The 20,328-nt window shown below is 41.9% G+C and overlaps 1 protein-coding gene across 1 annotated transcript in view; it reads left to right on the forward strand.

The window, feature by feature from the left end:
• The window catches only part of FAM83E (family with sequence similarity 83 member E), a 163,323-nt gene that overhangs the window by 10,916 nt on the left and 132,079 nt on the right, over positions 1-20,328 (forward strand). Inside the window, exons 2-3 of the mRNA XM_075327888.1 lie at positions 3,244-3,812; positions 16,675-16,842. Of these exons, the coding sequence (XP_075184003.1) occupies positions 3,363-3,812; positions 16,675-16,842 (618 nt within the window). The 5' untranslated portion in view covers positions 3,244-3,362. The remainder of the gene's footprint in view (positions 1-3,243; positions 3,813-16,674; positions 16,843-20,328) is intronic.

Here is a 20,328-nt window from a genome sequence, read left to right on the forward strand (position 1 = left end):
AATGTAAAGCCCCCGTCACACACAGCGAGATCGCTAGCGAGATCGCTGAAACATCACAGGCTTTGTGATGTATCAGTGACCTCGCCAGCGATATCGCTGTGTGTGACAAGCAGCAGCGAGCGGGCCCCTGCTGCGAGGTCGCTGATCATTACAAAACGATCAGGACCATTTTTTGCTCGTTAGTCTCCCGCTGTGCAGCACGCATCGGCATGTTTGAAAACGGGAGACCAACGATCTGAATGTGCAGGGAACCGGCAGTACGCTGGTAACCATGGTACACATCCGGTAACTATGCAAAGCGCTTTGCTTAGTTACCCGATGTGTACCATGGTTACAAGCGTACACCGGTTACAGGCTGCCAGACGCCGGCTCCCTGCACACGTAGCGAGGGTACACATCGGGTAACTATGCAAAGCGCTTTGCATAGTTGCTCGATGTGTACCCTGGCTACCAAGCACAGCGTTTTTACACAAGTCGCTGGTGGCTGGTGGCTGGTCTCTGATCGCTGTAGAGATCTGCCTGATTGACAACTCACCAGCGACGCTCCAGCCATCCCTGCCTGGTCGGATCTCTGATGGGATCGCTGGAACGTCACTACGTGTGACGGGACCCTAAGGCTGTGCTGTGATTAGTTGCTAAAGGAAGCAAAGACCGTTTTTCTTTTTGAGAAGTTAAAAAATATGTAGAAGTTGTTGCCTGTATTGTTCATCTTACTTTTCATTTCAAGTAAATGAGCTTGTGCTGGTCTTATGTCTAACAGTGTACTTTCATAAATCTCCAATTACCAATTCAAGAAACGCCACCGCTATTCACTGGAACAAAAGGGGGATAAAGAGCTTCCATGTATCGAAATGTTGTAGGCCCAATTAGTCTATTTAAAAGCTCAGAAATACAAATTGTGGAAGAGAATGATAGGCAGAACCTAAAATATAACTTTTAATAAGTAAATGTCTCACCTAGTTTTGCACAAACTTTGCCAACTGTCATGGAGGCATTGAGCTCTGTTCAGATTGTAGATTTTGACACTCCACCTGATGGTTTCTATGGTGTTTGGGATCAGCACAGGCAGACTCAAGTGTTGACCTACTGTTTGCTTATTCATAGGCAGGAAAATAGCAAAATAGCAAAAAGAAGAATAAATATCCTCCACAATTTAGAATACTCACAGCAGGATAAAGCAGTGATGAACTGCTCAGGCCAAGAAAAAGTAATGCACTAACAGGGTCCAGCGAAACCCCCAATAGATGTAAGTATCACAGGTGCAAGAGGAGCAAATCACTCACACAGCTCCAGAATATGGAGGGGGTGATCACTGGATGGTAAAATTGCACACTAGTGGCTTGCATAGGGCTCCGTTCACACTTACTGGTGCATAGTAACCCAAACTATTCTATGTTGGTATGTGATTTGTGGTGTCCCAGATTTTCTGGTGAAAGTTGTGCTCGTTGTTTGGTGTGATTGTGGAATATACCCTTGTTGCTTAGTAGCTTCCTTCCTGCTCTTGTTTTTCCTTCTGAACCTCTTATTGTCTTTACCTTTGTGTGTACATTCTGTGTGACAGAGTTTTGGTTTTCCCTTGTCTGTATCTATGAGGTTTCATCACATTCCTGTCCTGTCCCTGCCTGGAAGGAGGTAGAATCAGATCAGGACTAGTCAGGAGCAGGGCCAGGAAGGAGACTCAGGTCTCTCCACCATCAGGAGTATCCCTGAGAATAGGGATAGCAGTGCCCCCTAGGTTGAGGGACAGCTTTCGTGCCCCAATTCCCAGCTATCCCATCATGACAGTAGCCTTTAAAAATATGATTAAAGAGAATACACATATTCCCACAGCTCCATATCCCATCTTGGATTTGAAACCTAAGGCCATTTAGTCTTATCCATCAATCACTCTATAATAATTACCCAAATATAAATCAAATAATGAAGGAGACAGCCCATAATAGGATACATCAAAAATGTTCTTCATTGTTTTAAAAAGGAGTCAGATTTTTGGAAAGTCTAATTTTAAAAAAGGGTTTATCCCAACAAAGTACATGTTCAAGCCTATATTCATGCTTTAGCACAAGATAGGGGGATTTTATTATAAACTCACCTCAATAGTAGGAGATTTTGTTAGCATCATTGGGACCTTTGAATCCTGCTGCTGCTACACAGATATGAGAAATAATCTTTTCCTTTTGGATTCACTCAAAATTTGTTCCTGATTTTCCAAATATTACATATAGAAGAAGAGAACATCTTAAGAGATTGCTTAGTCAATATTTTTTTAAATAATTGATTTTTTAAAGGTTTTTTTTTTTTTAAAGTTATAGTTTAGACTCTATTTATCATCATATTCCAGATCATTTTGGACTTATCTTATATCATTTCTTCTCTTGTTATTTAGAAGGGTTTCTACACCAGATACTAACAGTGCAGGTTCAGGATATATTGACGATTAGTCTATGTCTCAGAGCATTTCTCCTGAAAAACCCAGATGGAGGCTGATTGTTTGAACCTCGGATTACTTGTTACCTACTGGGATCTTAGTGAGATACAAACATTTAGAATATTTGTGTGCTCCAAAAATTTGCACAAACTTGTAACAATGTGCATGACAGGAGATATGAGCAGTCGTCTAGGAATGCTTGTATAAGGCATAAAAACAACCTTAGATGTTAAGATGGCTGGTGATTGAAAACATAGATTTTGGCTGGAATAAGAGATATGTCACCTCCAAATGAATAAATAAAGCAGACAGGTGCATGTGACTGACTGTGCACACAATTAGAGGGACAATACAAAGGCACAGTGTAGGAACATATCCTGCAATAAGTTCTAAAGTAATACACCATAAATCACAAAGCAAACGTTGCTAAAAATTGTTAAAGCAAGAGATGCAGAAAAATAGGGTCCTGTTGTGTACCTAGTTTGTTCGAAGTCCAGGCCAACCAGACAGATGCACAATGACCTTATTTTCTGGTGTCATCTGTGTTTTTACTTTTTTTTATGGACTTTTTCATTGTGAATTACGATATAATAAAGATTTGTAATTTTGTATTAGGGTTTCTTGCGGTAACAGGTTACCTTTCCGATGTTGACCTTAAAAAAAACCTGTCACCACATTTTCCCAATATAAAGTGTGGCCACCACCTTGGCTGTATTTTATATTGGGAAAACTTAGTGATGGGTTCCATTTAACTATACTTTTACTCATAATAGATAAATTTGTCTACCCTTTTCATTTTAATTTTTATCTTCCAGATTTTGCCTTCAATGAACCGAGTTCTGCAATTACAACACTTTCACAGTATTACCCGCTAATCTGGATACATGTTTTAATTTCTTATTAAGTACTTTTAAAAAGACTCCTAAGTCTTAAAATGGCCAACTCCCAGGTGAAATGTTTGGAGGACGAGCTAGAATTTGTAGACATTTCTGAAACAAGTCCTCAATTTTATTATTCAGAGAAGCAACGAACTGCCTTGGAAACACTTTTATCTACCGGGGAAGCGGCTTTCTATAATTACCTTAAAAATGAAGGAGCTCGACAGTTTTTATCCCGAGAAGAAGTTACTTCTCTAGAAAGCTCTGCGGTTGATTCTCAACTAGGCAAACTAGAATATGAGGAAGATTCAGAGCTAGACGATGATTTAAGTGTGAGCTACTGGCCGGGAAACTCGGATGTACCAACTCCAATGCTGGACCTTGGATGGCCAGAAGGAGACACCTGGAAAGGAATCACAAGAGCAGAGGTTTACACACATCCTCCCACCAATAATGCTCCTCACATTAAAGTTGTGGTTCGGAGAGCAATCCAAAATGCTATCAAGGTACAGTATGTGCCCTTTGTTCATCATTTCTCTGATTGTATCAGTTTATTTTTTTGACTTACGTTCTTTTTTATTCTTCCTTCTAGCTAGACAATTATCTCATTGAAGGGGAAACCACTTTAGGGTGATGTACCCTGACAGATATATTACTGTAACATGATATATGAATAGATAATGATGCCATTTAGCAGAAGAAAGGTCACAAAGTCCATTTCTTAGACTTTAAAAAGACAGGTCCTCATTATTTTTTTTACTTCCTGTTCCAGTGAAAGTAATTTAATGTGGTTCTGTGAGGTCTGTTCTAAAATGGTGAAAAATTCCAGCGCTTGGTGTAGAAACTGAATTCCTTTATTGAATCGTAGTTAAAAACATATACAGTCTTGATGACCACGGCAGAAGACTACATGTGTTTGTGATTCAATAAAATACTTCAATTTGTACATCATATGTTGGAATTTTATCACATTTTTGGATTTATTAAATCTACTCCATAGTCTAGTAGCTTTTGAGCACCTGAAACGCAGATCATTGCTCCAGTCCCTCCAAAACATAAGCTTTTAGACTGGTGAGTTGTATCATCCTGTTTCTTCTATGTTCTAAACTGGACTTAAAGGGATCTGTCAGTAGGATCAACCTTCCTAAGCCATCTGTTTGGGCATAGGTCATAGGAATTTGTATAAACTGTTACCTTGATATCTGTGATCCGATGTGTTATTCCAGGGAGAGCCGCATTTTTTGTATATATAACTGAGTTGTTAAGCTCTATGAGCTGGACAGAGATCTGTATGAAAAAAATCATAGATTATTACAAGCATTCTTCTATATCAGTGATGCGACAATATGTATTTACCGAAAACAGATTTTACTCATGAATTGAGAGTGTAAGGTCCATCCAGGAGGAGAAAGAAGCAGACTAAGATCATTCTCAAAACATGGGTAACATCTGTCTTTAGTGAACACGTATTGTCACATTACTGAGGTAGGAGATTCTAGTTTGTGCTTGCAAAATTTTATGAAATAGGAGAGGGGAGGAGGAGCTGGAGGCAGACATAGACATTCTGCTTAAAGTTATCCTGAAAAAAGTTATAGTTCTCCACAGAACTTTATGAGCACCAAAAGTAATGGCAACATTTGTATTCACTGAAAACTAATTTTAACTGAGAATTTTGCAAATGAATGATCATTCCAGTACTAGAAAGAAGTGGATTTTGCTAATAAATTATATTATAATGTTTCTGATTAGATGAGCAAAAGGTCGGAGTTAGTACAAAACACCTGGTGTCCATTGCTCAAACTCAAACATGGACTTCTCACGGAAGTCCTTGGTCGAGTTCTCAGTTCAGATGCTGTTCATATGCTTTATAAAATTTGTTGAAAGGCTCCTGTACAGCTAATCAACAAGCTTTTACATTCTTGGGCACTTCCACAGCCTTCACTGCCATGCCGAGTACTCTCTATTACTAACACCAGGGATTGATGCCAGGTGTCAATTTACAGATGACACCAGCTCCAAAAATATAACCCACTTGCCACAGCATTAGGGCAATCAGATAGAGCCAGGCAAAGCACCAGAATTGGCTCATCTAATGGACGCACCACTTCTGAGGCAGCTGCGGGCTGGTATTTTTAGACTTGGAAGGGACAAATAACTCTTGACCTTCCAAGCCTGATAATACCAGCCTCCAGCTGTCTGCTTTTCCTTGGTTGGTTATCAAATATAGGGGGATCCCACAATTTTTTTTTAATGTATTCCCTTTCCACATTTGTTTGCAGGGCAATTGTCCTGCTCATACCTCAATTTTGTTTCCATTTGCAGCCTGCTGTCTCTTACGAATACCATTTTACAGCCTTTTTACAGCACCAAAGTTCAGGTACCCATTGACTTATACGAAGTTTGGGGTCCGGGGTTTATAACTAAAGTCTTGAACTTGAATATTCATGTTTACTTTTGATTTATGAAATACAAATTAAAACAATGGTAACTAAGTAAGGGTCTGAATGTTGTGTATCTTGACTAGTCATTTAATACTGTGCCACGTAAAAGTTAGAAAATACAAAATAGGATAATTAGTTCATACATATAGTGAAGCACCACAGTATTTTTCCTCCTAATTTTTAATATTTAAGAATTGCAGTCTATAATTTCAATATAAGCAGATGATCCCAAGCTCTCTAAAAAAAATCAACAAAAAGGATGATTGGATAATATCACACAGAGACTTGGAGAACTCAGAAGCCTGAGCGGGAGAATTGTAAAACAAAGTTTAGGGTGGATAAGTGAGAATTTATGCACTGGGTAAAATCAAATTTTACTATACAGTTATGTATTATAATCAGACATTGTCAAAAAAATGCGACTGAACCAAAAAAGGGGTGAAACTGGCAGGCAGCAAACTCTTGAAACAAGGGATGGGCAGCTGCTGCCAAAAGAAACAAAATGTCACTGTCGTCTCCCTGTTATTGGAGACTAGTGACAGCTTCCGGACTGCAGCCTCTCATCTCCATCTGGTTATCCACATTTAAATGTGGTTTTGTTTCCTTTGTTGCCTAAACGGTTAATCTCAGTTTTACTGCTGGCAGCTTCTACAGCAGTCTCTAGATGAATGTGCTGAGGCTGCAGTAGCTTTGTAGTCACACTGTTCAGGTGTAAATAGAGGTGTTACCCAACAATCCCTGATGAAGATACAAGCTCATTTGCATACTGACCCCCTTGGTGGAAGGAGCTGTGTTGGAGTGTTCCAAGAAGCCGACGTTTATCCTTTTGTGCCACGGTATTTCATCTGTTTGTTTTCCTTTCCTTGTGTTTCTGCATTGTAGTGGTGAGTCTAGTGAACTTGTCGGCCTACTCAATAGGCAGGGTGAGTTTAGGGCCAGCTGAGTGCCCAAGGTATCCTGCTCACCGACAGGTTGAAAGAACCTGTATAGGGATGCTAGGGAGCTCAGGAGTCAAAATGAGGGGAGTTCTGGAGGTGTCCTCTCACCCCTCTCCCTAGCGGCAGGGACCTCCGCTGTATTGTATCCCCGGTATTCCCCGCAGTTTGTGGTGTTGTTTTAGTTGTTTATTCGTTGTGCGTCAGACTTCGGTCAGTCTGAACGCACTCGCCACACCTGTAGTGTGACGCAAAATCACTTGATGCCTCAAAAGAAACATAAATTTACATGACAAAAACATGGATTCACCTCTATACAATTCACTATTCCTTAAGGTACCATCACATATAACGAGATTGCTACCGAGATCGCAGCTGAGTCACGGTTTCCGTGACGCAGTAGCGATCCCGTTAGCGATCTTGTTATGTGTGACATCTACCAGCGATCAGGCCCCTGCTGTGAGATCTCTAGTCGTTGCAGAATGGTCCAGGCCATTTTCTTCAAAGGCGATGTCCTGCTGGGCAGGACACATTGCTGTGTTTGACACTGTGTGACAGGGTCACAGTGACTGCTGAGATCGTTATACAGGTCGCTACTGCGACCTGTATTGTTTCTGCATCGCTGGTAAGATCTGACTGTGTGACATCTCACCTGCGACCTCCCAGCGACTTACCAGTGATCCCTATCAGGTCGCATCGTTTTCGGGATCGCTGGTAAGTCGTTGTGTGTGACTGGGCCTTTAATAGTTTACCTTGTAAGGAAGACAATTTAAGACCCATGAAATTTACACAGATAAACCTGTAAAATATTTTGCAACTTATCTCTTCACATATAGAGCCATAGGAAGCCTATTGGTTAGTGACACCTTTAGAAACACAATGCACTTCATGGTTGTGACGCACATTGGTGATACTATTTTTTTAACTATGCCGAAATGAATAAATAGAACAATGAACAAATGTATAATCCTCTACATCAGGTCCCTGATCACTTGGAAGGAGTGATGCCCCATGATTGCATCACCTCACACAGCAGATTTGCCCACTCACTGTCCAGGATTTCTCTAAACACTGCAGCTGAAGAGGGTAGACATAAACCTCATCCAAAATTGGGCATTCCAACGTGGGCTAGGGACATTGACAAAAATTGTCAATTATGCACACAGATATTAACTGAAAAAACATCTTCCCACAAAATTCCATATGTTTTGTCTTCTAGGCAAAGCTTTATTCTCCAGAGTCCGAACTCCATCATAAAGTCCTTGTCTCATGCCAGTGAGGCTTTGATTTCTTGAGCCATATTCTTCTTTGGCCAGAACCTGCACTTCAGATGTCACTTTCCCTTTCATCCAAGCCTTTGCCCCCTGGAGCCACACCATTTATTTCAGGGACACCATTGTTCAGACTATTAAATCACAAAACTGAACTACCCAGTGCTTGCCTCAGGCCTTCAATTTACAAAGTCGCCAGACCCCAGCTATAGTCTCAGCACCTTTTATGCCTCCAAGCTGACATTATCTCTACAAACAAAGGAGACTCTTAACCCACTTAAGAATTTACCTTTAGCCTATACTTCTCTACACCTACTGCTTTGTCCTATTCGCCATAGTTTGCAGACACAAAGATTTACTTCTCCTCCTTGGAAATTCACTATAATTTTACACTGAAACTAAACAAATACATTGGCTAAAGCTTCATAGGCACTACGAAGAGTAAACGCAAGTGGAAGGAGGAATGTAAACAATATAGGACCATGGGACTTTCCAACAGTTTTGCTTCTGTGAGTTGGACTCCCACCAATTGTGATCCAAAAGAAAGCCCTGTAACAGGGCATAAAAACATACACAATTCCAAGAAATGGGCTTCTTGTAATTCCACTGATAGCAGAAGAATCTGTCTTAATTCTTGTTTATGTGTCTCACAGGACATTCAAAGATAGTTTGTAGAATGCTCTTTAGCTACTTGAGTGAGTCCTTTCTATATCTCCATTTAATGTCTCTCTCTATCAGGAGGAAGAGTGTGTCTTTCTAAGATTAAAATTGTCTCTCCAGTAAAGGAGACAAACTCTAGCACAGCTCCACCTATTGGAAGTAGCGATCCTAAAAGTCACAAGTGGATTTTTAACAATCCTTTGCAATATGACTCAGGATATATAAGCCAGATCAGAATCCCAATTTGCAGACACGGTGTTTCGGGGTGCTTGCCCCTCGTCAGTGCAAAGTATGGGGGTGTCTGATCTGGCTCATGAGAAAGCTATTTGGGGACCACGGGGGAACACTATTCTCCTTAAGGAGACTTTGCAAGCCAGTCTGGCTGCCAAGTAAGGGGACTTATAGCTGCCACGCCCCTCTAAGAAATATTCAAATTGTCTCTCCAGTAAAGGAGACAAACTCTAGCACAGCGCCACCTATTGGAAGTAGCGATCCTAAAAGTCACAAGTGGATTTTTAACAATCCTTTGCAATATGACTCAGGATATATAAGCCAGATCAGAATCCCAATTTGCAGACACGGTGTTTCGGGGTGCTTGCCCCTCGTCAGTGCAAAGTATGGGGGTGTCTGATCTGGCTCATGAGAAAACTATGTGGGGACCACGGGGGAACACTATTCTCCTTAAGGAGACTTTGCAAGCCAGTCTGGCTGCCAAGTAAGGGGACTTATAGCTGCCTTTCTAAGATTAAACACGTAAGAATATTTCCAGTGGACATTTACTCTAGGAAAGTGTCTGGTCATTCCCCCCTTCCCCCATACACATTACATTAAAGTCATCCGAACCTGTTTTCAGTGGGACCTGATGATCACGTAATGTGAGTAGTGTCCTCCAGACACTCCCCAAACAGATCATGTTGGAGAAAGCAGAATCAAGCAATCAAATAGTAGGAATCAAATAGTAGTGTTGGGAGAGATAGTTAGGAGCCAATTGAGCATTCGGTCAAATGCAATCTAACAGATAGGGGCATCTGTCCACCTACAATGTTTAATTTCTATTTTGCAAGAAAAAGGTGTCATAATAAGATAGTATTCCTAAAATAGCAATCAAGCCACTGATTTTTGAACTAAGGCTATGTGCCCACGCTGCGGATTTACCGCGGATTTTGCCGCGGATTTGCCGTGGATTTGCCGCGGATTTCCCAAAAATCTGCAGCAGCGGCACTTCCAAGCCATTTCAATGGCATTTTGGAAATGTTGTGTCCATGCTGCGGATTTTTCCGCTGCGGATTTGCCGCGGATTTTGATCCGGAAAAATCTGCAGCATGTCAATTGTTTGTTGCAGATTTTTTGCGGATTTTGGGTATAGAATGGGGAAAAAAAAAAAATCCGCATCAAAATCCGCGGCAAATCCGCGGTAAATCCGCGGCAAATCCGCGGCAAATCCGCGGGTGCGGATTTGCCGCGAAAGTCGCGGATTTTCATGCAGAAAAATCCGCAGGTACATTCTACCGTGGACACATAGCCTAAAGGTTTCATTGTAATCAGCAACCTAGTGCCTGTTGTTTATAGAGGAAAAACCTGGTGGTTGGTTCCCTTTAATCCCTCAGATGCTGTCAGTAGTGACAATAGCAAGTTAGGAGTTTGATATAGGGACATTGCTCTTTGTCAGCCCATCGGAACTTCTGCAGCAGGATTGTGTGTTGCCAATAGTTGCCTAGGCAAAAAGGAGGCCCACCAAATCTTCAATATCTGCCATATTCCATAGCTAATCAGATCCTACCAGAGCTCTGACTTGCTAGATAATGACGTGCACTACATAAGTAGTATAGTGTGGTGTAAATGGAGCAAAGGATCTCATATCCAAGTTTCCTTGTGGGACCAGTAAGAATTGGAAAAAAAAAAATTTGAATAAAAAATACTTTTAGCGTAAATATTAAATAAATAAGATATATACTATATATACATAAGGAGAGTGATGGCGTGCTACGCCTCCACAGTCACCAGACCTGAACCCAATCGAGATGGTTTGGGGTGAGCTATACCGTAGATTGAAGGCAAAAGGGCCAACAAGTGCTAAGCATCTTTTGGAACGCCTTCAAGACTGTTGGAAGACCATTTCTGGTGACTACCTCTTGAAGCCCATCAAGAAAATGCCAAGAGTGTGCAAAGCAGTAATCAAAGCAAAAGGTGGCTACTTTGAAGAACCTAGAATATAGGACATATTTTCAGTTGTTTCACACTTTTTTGTTAAGTATTTCATTCCACATGTGTTAATTCATAGTTTTGATGCCTTCATTGTGAATCTACAATTTTCAGGCTCATGAAAATAAAGAAAACTCTTTGAATGAGGTGTGTCCAAACTTTTGGTCAGTACTGTAGCTAGAACTGCATGTGCATATATATATATATATATATATATATATATACAGTGCCTACTAGTAGTATTCAACCCCCTGCAGATTTAGCAGGTTTACACATTCGGAATTAACTTGGCATTGTGACATTTGGACTGTAGATCAGCCTGGAAGTGTGAAATGCACTGCAGCAAAAAAGAATGTTATTTTTTTTTTAATTTTTTTTTTTAAATTGTGAAAAGTTTATTCAGAGGGTCATTTATTATTCAACCCCTCAAACCACAAGAATTCTGTTTGGTTCCCCTAAAGTATTAAGAAGTATTTCAGGCACAAAGAACAATGAGCTTCACATGTTTGGATTAATTATCTCTTTTTCCAGCCTTTTCTGACTAATTAAGACCCTCCCCAAACTTGTGAACAGCACTCATGCTTGGTCAACATGGGAAAGACAAAGGAGCATTTCAAGGCCATCAGAGACAAGATCGTGGAGGGTCACAAGGCTGGCAAGGGGTACAAAACCCTTTCCAAGGAGTTGGGCCTACCTGTCTCCACTGTTGGGAGCATCATCCGGAAGTGGAAGGCTTATGGAACTACTGTTAGCCTTCCACGGCCTGGACAGCCTTTGAAAGTTTCCACCCGTGCCGAGGCCAGGCTTGTCCGAAGAGTCAAGGCTAACCCAAGGACAACAAGGAAGGAGCTCCGGGAAGATCTCATGGCAGTGGGGACATTGGTTTCAGTCAATACCATAAGTAACGTACTCCACCGCAATGGTCTCCGTTCTAGACAAGCTCGTAAGGTACCTTTACTTTCAAAGCGTCATGTCAAGGCTCGTCTACAGTTTGCTCATGATCACTTGGAGGACTCTGAGACAGACTGGTTCAAGGTTCTCTGGTCTGATGAGACCAAGATCGAGATCTTTGGTGCCAACCACACACGTGACGTTTGGAGACTGGATGGCACTGCATACGACCCCAAGAATACCATCCCTACAGTCAAGCATGGTGGTGGCAGCATCATGCTGTGGGGCTGTTTCTCAGCCAAGGGGCCTGACCATCTGGTCCGCATCCATGGGAAGATGGATAGCACGGCCTATCTGGAGATTTTGGCCAAGAAACTCCGCTCCTCCATCAAGGATCTTAAGATGGGTCATCATTTCATCTTCCAACAAGACAACGACCCAAAACACACAGCCAAGAAAACCAAGGCCTGGTTCAAGAGGGAAAAAATCAAGGTGTTGCAGTGGCCTAGTCAGTCTCCTGACCTTAACCCAATTGAAAACTTGTGGAAGGAGCTCAAGATTAAAGTCCACATGAGACACCCAAAGAACCTAGATAACTTGGAGAAGATCTGCATGGAGGAGTGGGCCAAGATAACTCCAGAGACCTGTGCCGGCCTGATCAGGTCTTATAAAAGACGATTATTAGCTGTAATTGCAAACAAGGGTTATTCCACAAAATATTAAACCTAGGAGTTGAATAATAATTGACCCACACTTTTATGTTGAAAATTTATTAAAATTTAACTGAGCAACATAACTTGTTGGTTTGTAAGATTTATGCATCTGTTAATAAATCCTGCTCTTGTTTGAAGTTTGCAGGCTCTAACTTATTTGCATCTTATCAAACCTGCTAAATCTGCAGGGGGTTGAAGACTACTTGTAGACACTGTATATATATATATAATATATAATGACCTTGTAAAAAAAACAAAATTGAAAAAACTCCCACAAATACAAGATACTGCATATTTACTATTGACACTTTCGTGATGACCTGCACAATAAAACTATCTGTTGTCAATTATTGTGCACATAAAGTGCCAGGATAAATTAAATTAAAAACTACGCAAGAATTTCTGCTTTTGCTCATTTTAACTCTCCAAAGCTTTTAATTCACAAAAATGAAAATAAATAAGGCTCTTGCAATATGATGACAAAAAAGAGATTCTTTTTAAAAAGTGATTTCTTGTGCAATAGTAGTAAAAACAATATAAATTGAGCATCACGGTAATTATATCAACACAGAATATAGGTAACAAGTCAGTTTTACTGTACAGTGAAATCCATAAAAACTAAATTAAAAAACAATCTGAAAATATTTTTTTTTATTCATGTCTCCTACTAAAAGAAATAAAAAGTGACTGATAACTACCAATAAAAAAAACTACAGCTTGTTCCTTATACAGCTTTATCTATAGAAAAATAAAAAAGTTATGGATATAAAAATTTAGCGACCAAATAAAAAATTATATCTTTAAGTAAAAAAAAATAAATCTGCAAAAACATTAAAAAAACTCAATAAATGTGCTATTGTACTGATTATATTGACGAAAAGAATAAAGATAACATGAGAATCATACATAATGGTGAATGGTGTTTAACAAAAAGACCATACATTCAGAATTAAAAATTATTTTGTTCATTTTACATTAAAAGAGGGTAAAATAAAGTGGTTAAAAGCCACGTGTACTATAAAGTGGTAGCAAGAAAAACTACCACATGTCCTGCAATAAAAATAAGCCCTAATACAGCTCTATTATTGAAAAATTGTGAAATTGTGGCTCTCAGAATAGGTTGAGAGAATTTAAAGGAATTGGGCATGAAACGTGTTGAAAATTTGGGCCTATATTTTTCCACACGTTCTTTTGGATAGACCCTTGTATACATTTTAAAACCATAGCTCAGGTCAGAAGTCCCATCTGACGAGAGAACGGTTCATGTTTCAGGGAAAAAATTGTGAAATTGGCTTCATAGCCACACGTTTCTTGAGTTAATCAGCCATCACAAAATAGGTAAAATATTAAACATCTTGAAAACAAACGATAAGATCTTTGGAGCCTAACAGAACCTTCCTCACAACATTGCCTGGCATACTGACTCAGAATGGTCCCACGAACATTCTCTTAGAGATGAAAGCCTGATATACAAGTCCTCCACCCCCCAGAAGACAGTTCATGTTCTTTTGAGTAGACCCTTGTATACCTTCAAAAATCATAGCTCCGGTCAAAATCCCAAGGTGATGTGAGAACGGTTCATGCTTCAGGGAAAATTGTGAAATTAGCTTCATAGCCACACGTTTTTTGAGTTATCAGCATCACAAAATAGGTGAAATATTAAACTTTTTGAAACCAAAGATAAGTTCAATCTAGCCTAACAGAACCTTCCTAACAACGTCCGCTGGCATACTGACTCAGAATGGTTCCTCGAACATTCTGCTAGAGTAATACAAATCCTCCACCCACCAGAAGACAATTAATGTTCTTTTGGGCAGACCCTTGTATACCTTCGAAAATCAGGGCTCAGGTCAGAAGACCCAAACTGACTAGAGGACGGTTCATGTGTCACAGAAAAATTGTGAAATTGGCTTTTGTCTACGATCAGTACTACTTAGTAGGTAGAGCCAATTATGTTATTAAGTTTTCATTAGGATCATGTTTTATTTACCGTATAACTTAGATGACATGACTGTACAATAACAATGGTGTTTCTTAACGGTGCCGGAAAGTTGTGCAAGAGCTTCCATAAAAGATGTTTGTGTTATTCAGGGCTTGTTCAGAGATCAGTGTTTGTTGTCTGTTTTTTTCTACGGACACTGTAAGTACTATGGAGCTATTCAGAGGTCTGAATTTTGTTTTCAGGGCAAATGGTTCACATAAAGGAATAGGAGACATGGCTTACCCGTCTGTTTTTCATGGATCGATCCCTGGGTATCACATGGGAAGCCTTCTACTCATTTCATTGACCGATTAGAATAACAAGGGAATAACAACAAATAGACACACAGAATGCAAACGGATACACAGACTTATATGGATAAAAAATGGTCACTTTTTAGAAGACACAAATGGACACTCAAGTTTTGACTAAAGCTTTTTTATTCACAGATTTCTTTATAATTTTAAAGTGACTGAAGTAACATTAATCTTCAAAACTAGAAAAACTCTCTATGGCAATTGGCTAAAGTTGGACCCTCACAGATCATATATTAATGGCTTATCCTAATCCTGATTGGTCACTTTAAAGGTAGTCTGTCAGCAGGTTTTTACTATGTAATCTGACAATGAGGTAGGGACAAAGAACATCATTCCAGCTATGTATAACCTATAGTTATGATAGAGCCATAGTTTTCCCTGCTGCAGATCTAGTAGAGCTCAGTGTATAATCAACAGCTTCCTGTATACATTGTATAGAAAGCTGCTCATTAGTTTTGGGAGAGGTTGGACTACCCTCCCCATGTCAAGATGTTCTGTAGTGATAATCTCCATCTTAGAAAACATTGATTGTAGTGAAACAGCAAAACACAGCCCAGTAAGTGACACATTGCTGTAGTCAGGGACTCTGCTCAGGGACTGAGGCGTACCAAAAATTATTAAGTAGTGGTCAATCCCATTAATGTGACTGCATCAGGCTTCAATGTACCATGTAAATGCAAAGTTATCGGGCTAGCGCTTGAAGAGTGCATCTGCAATATACTAGGCTGGCATCCTCCTTCCACTGGAATCATAGACTCTGACTCTACATTATTCTGCTCTCAGATTACACAGCAAAAACCTGGTGACAGATTCCCTTTATTTCTTTGTATGGGGATATCGCCTCATTTCTAAGACTTGGTCAAACATTACTGTCTGATATTTGAAAAATTTTGCCATCTTACACTGTTCCTAAACTAATCCTGACATGTAGATTCAGCTGGCCACAAATATATTAATGCGGCATAATTTAAAGCTCCTGGAAACCAGTACAAAATCTAACAGGGTCCTCTAATCTACCATGTGACTTTTAGATTACAGGAGTTATCTACTGAGGTAGCATTTTAAGACCTTGCACGTTTGGTCCACCATTATCAGTCCTGATTGCACCCTTATTAATATATGTTTCATTGTTGGGGTGTGGGGGAGATGTTGATTGACAGCCAGATGTTGATTGAAAGTCTATGTGGAAAATATGAAAAGCAGGTCACTTTCATTTTTATTGTTGCTGTTTTTAAAAATACCCCAAGCTCTCAAGTTTTGATATTTCTTTCTCATAATGGGGGGGGGCATTTTTCTCCCATAGACCTCCATTGTTAACATGACTTTTCCAGTACAACTTATGTGGTTCTACAAGACGTTTGGGAATCACATGATCAGTGGTTCTCACCTATGTGTCACACTAGCCCCTCATGACCAAAGGCCTCTCTCAGACACCAGTTTTTCTCGTACAAATTCTATCCATGTTTTTCACAGAAAGAGCTTGTACCTGTCATAGTCTATGAGATTTTACATATGTCTGTTTATTTTTGCGGACAGCGATCCGTCCAAAATAATGGAGAATGTTCAATCTTGATACAAGTGTCGGAGCAAACCCACCGGTGCAAGTCTATGAGTCTATAAAAAAAATTGGACAATACTTGGATGCTATCCATGTGCTGTGCTTTCTCATAGACTGTTGGATAGGAGAAAATGGAGATGCCTCCATAATGGTTTTTTTTTTATAGTTTTTTTAATCAACCTTCAGATGACAAAATCACAAGCGTCTTAATGAGCCCTAATAAGAATAAACCACGGCTAGACACCAGATGATGCTTATCCATGAGAAAAACTATTATTTTAAGTTTCCCTTGACACCAGACATTTGGAAAAATTCTTCCTTGTTTAGATCCTCCAGGAAAGACTTAATTACTATGCGTTGCTCTAGGTCTAATCCCTAAAAATGTGTTTTTTCTTTCAGGTGATTGCAGTTGTGATGGACGTATTCACAGACCCAGATATTTTTTTGGACATGTATGAAGCAGCTACAAGACGCATGGTTCCAGTCTACATAATCCTAAGTTTACAACGTTTGGCTTCATTTCTTCATATGGTGGAAGCAACTGGAGTTAATGTTAGATTCACAGAGGTACAATTCAACTCTTTCCTTATTTCTGCTGTTGTAAAACCTATAATATGGCTTTTAGATGAGTTCTTGAGATTTGACAAAGGTGTTTCATTGTGAAGTATCTGAAATAATAAGAAAGATTATGACAGATAAGGAAATGTCAAGGTTGTGATATTAATCTCCTATTTTCTGATGACAGCTTTAGCTTCAATCTCATATAGAAACAATCTTGTACTAGTCCACTCTTAAGCTGGTGTCACACTAAGCGACAGCGACAACGACGTCGCTGTTACGTCACCATTTTCTGTGACGTAACAGCGACCTTGTAAGTCGCTGTTATGATCGCTGCTTAGCTGTCAAACACAGCAGAAGCAGCGATCATAACGTCGCTGTGCTACATGTGCAGAGAGCAGGGAGCCACGCTTAGCGCTGGCTCCTTGCTCTCCTAGGTACAGTACACATCGGGTTAATTAACCCGATGTGTGCTGCAGCTACATGTCACAGTGCAGAGAGCAAGGAGCCGCGCACACTGCTTAGCGCTGGCTCCTTGCTCTCCTAGCTACAGTATGCATCGGGTTAATTACCCGATGCATACTGCAGCCACATGTCACAGTGCAGGAGCCGGCACTGGCAGCAAGAGCGGAGGCTGGTAACCAGCGTAAACATCGGGTAACCAGGGAAAGGTCTTCCCTTGGTTACCCGATGTTTACGCTGGTTACAGCTTACCGCAGCTGCCAGTGCCGGCTCCTGATCGCTTCATTTCGTCGCTCTCTCGCTGTCACACACAGCGATGTGTGTGTCACAGCGGGAGAGTGACGACCAAAAAATGAAGCTGGACATTCAGCAACGACCGGCGACCTCACAGCAGGGGCCAGGTCGTTGCTGGATGTCACACACAGCGACAGCGACGGGACGTCGCTGCAACGTCACAGAAAATGGTGACGTAGCAGCGACGTCGTTGTCGTCGTCGTTATGTGTGACACCAGCTTTAACAACCCACGAGTTTTCAATCTTTATGACTAAGGCGGACTTTGCACACTACGACATCGCAGGTGCGATGTCGGTGGGGTCAAATTGAAAATGACGTACTTCCGGCATCGCATGCGACATCGTAGTGTGTAAAGGTTCGATGATACGATTAACGAGCGCAAAAGCGTCGTAATCGTATCATCGGTACAGCGTCGGCGTAATCCATAATTACGCTGACGCGACGGTCCGATGTTGTTCCTCGCTACTGCAGTAGCACACATCGCTGTCTGTGAAGTCGCAGGAGCGAGGAACATCTCCTACCGGCATCACCGCGGCTTCCGTAGGATATGCGGTAGGAAGAGGGTGGGCGGGATGTTTACATCCCGCTCATCTCCGCCCCTCCGCTCCTATTGGCCGCCTGCTGTGTGACGTCGCTGTGACGCCGCACGACCCGCCCCCTTAATAAGGAGGCGGGTCGCCGGCCAGAGCGACGTCCCAGGACAGGCAAGTCCATGTGAACCTGCCGTAGCGATAATGTTCGCTACGGCAGCTATCACAAGGCTAACGCAGCTGCGACGGGAGCGGGGACTATCGCGTGCGACATCGCAGCATCGGCTTGCGATGTCGCAACGTGCAAAGCCCGCCTTAGACCAGGTTCACACACATACAATGCTCTTCACTGAGCACTCTATTGGGTGTTATTGTCAGAATCACCAAAAAACAACAAAGAAACAAACCCATTGACTGTTTTGAAGGTGACAGTCACTTAGGTCACTATCTTGCCTTTGTCCTGCAAGTGTCACTTTTTTCAGACATTCACAAAAAATGTGGCAGACCACGTTTTTATACTTATCTGTGAAAGACAAACACTGTCGAGCTGGAATCCAGACAGTGACCAAAGTGACTCCATCAGCCTCACAAAGTGAATGGCTCTATCAGGATTTGCTTCGGAAACCTGTTTTTATGGATTCTAATGGAAACTCTGATGATGTTTTCCGTCCGTAGCACTGTATGTGCAAGTGTGAACCTATCCTTCAAGAAGATCTTGGAATCAATATTGTTGATGGTCAAAGATTCTTGCCTTCTCTTTGCTACACTGCTCTATACTGAGAAAAGGAGATGAATATCAACTAGCGAAACATTTTTGTCATTAGACAATATTTCCTTCTCTTGGAAAATGAAGTCCAACTTACATTTCTGAATTTCTGGTAGGTTAGGATTTTCCAACTATAAAGATATCTGCAGTAAGAGAAAATCGACAGGTTCTTGTTATAAAATTTGAAGATATTGGAAAGGAACAAAAAATATAAAAGTGCATGGACAACAGTGTGCCGCCCCCACGCCAGTAGCAGCCGGGCTGCTCGGATCCGGACCCGCTGTGTGGCTCGAGGGATCCTCCGGACCCGGGGGTCACGCGGACACGCCAAATGAAAAAGGGGGGCGTAGTTGTACGGCCGTGGCCGTATACAATTTGTGACGCCACCCACGGTGTGTGGGGAAGAGGGACACCACCGCTGCTGTTGTGGGATACCCGGGGGAGATGTAGTGACAGCTGGATGTTAACCCCTCTGTGGGTAGGGATGGTTGCCCCGGGACCCAGTGTCTCTGTGTAGGGTATGGCGACGGCAAGGGCTTGCGTGCACATATGTACCAGGGGATGTTTAGTTACTTACAATTAAATGAATCACACAAGTCTTTTGGTAAACCAAGGTGCTGGTGACCGGCCGCCATGGCTGGTTGTACTCTGGTCCCCCACTCGGGCTGGTGGTCGCCGTCTTTTCCCTCTGCACTGTGTTTTCTTGTGTTGGACTTCCCAGTATGGAACACTGGAGTCCGCTTCCGGCTTGTTGTGTACCTGAGGAGCCGTGCCCGCTGACGCTGACCCGTGGGATCTATGGGCACTGGCAGTTGCCCTATCCCTCTCTGTGGGTGGTTGTCTGCTTTTGGGACTTTGGTTGGGACAGGACCTATAATCCTGCCCTCAATAGGTTGATTAGCTAGGCCGTTGGTTCCGGTCCTGGCTTCAGGGTCCGAGTACCCCCTCTGTGCACTGTTTCTGGGTCGGGTCTCTGGTGTCGGTACCGGCGGGCTTCAACCCTGTCCCGGTCCACCTCGGATCTCCGCCTGCCATCTTCCCGTCGCCTGCCGACGGAGACCACTGTCTGCCACCTAGCCAAGGTACCAGGGCTCCAACCCTGGCACCGTTCAACTTGAGCTTCTCCTCTGCTGGAGCTACACCTATCCCCAGCCTCCACTCATCTCAACTTGAACTTCAACTTCTCACTGCTTGTTTTCCCGCCCCGGGCTGTCTAGACCCCTAGGTGGGCGTTCCCTAACCGCCTGGTCCCGCCCCCTGGTGTGCCTGTCTTGCCCTGAGGGGGGTGACTAGGGTTTCAGGTCATCTGTACGTAACCCTGTAAGGGAAGGTGTTGTGCGGGGGCCTAATGTGTGACTACCTGGTTTTGCCAGGGCGTCACAACAGTGCTTAAGAAGGCCACAAGATTATTTCACTGACTACTAGAGATGGGAAATTTGATT

This window comes from Anomaloglossus baeobatrachus, chromosome 11 (genome assembly GCF_048569485.1).
Source record: "Anomaloglossus baeobatrachus isolate aAnoBae1 chromosome 11, aAnoBae1.hap1, whole genome shotgun sequence".
Taxonomy (NCBI): Eukaryota; Metazoa; Chordata; class Amphibia; order Anura; family Aromobatidae; genus Anomaloglossus; species Anomaloglossus baeobatrachus.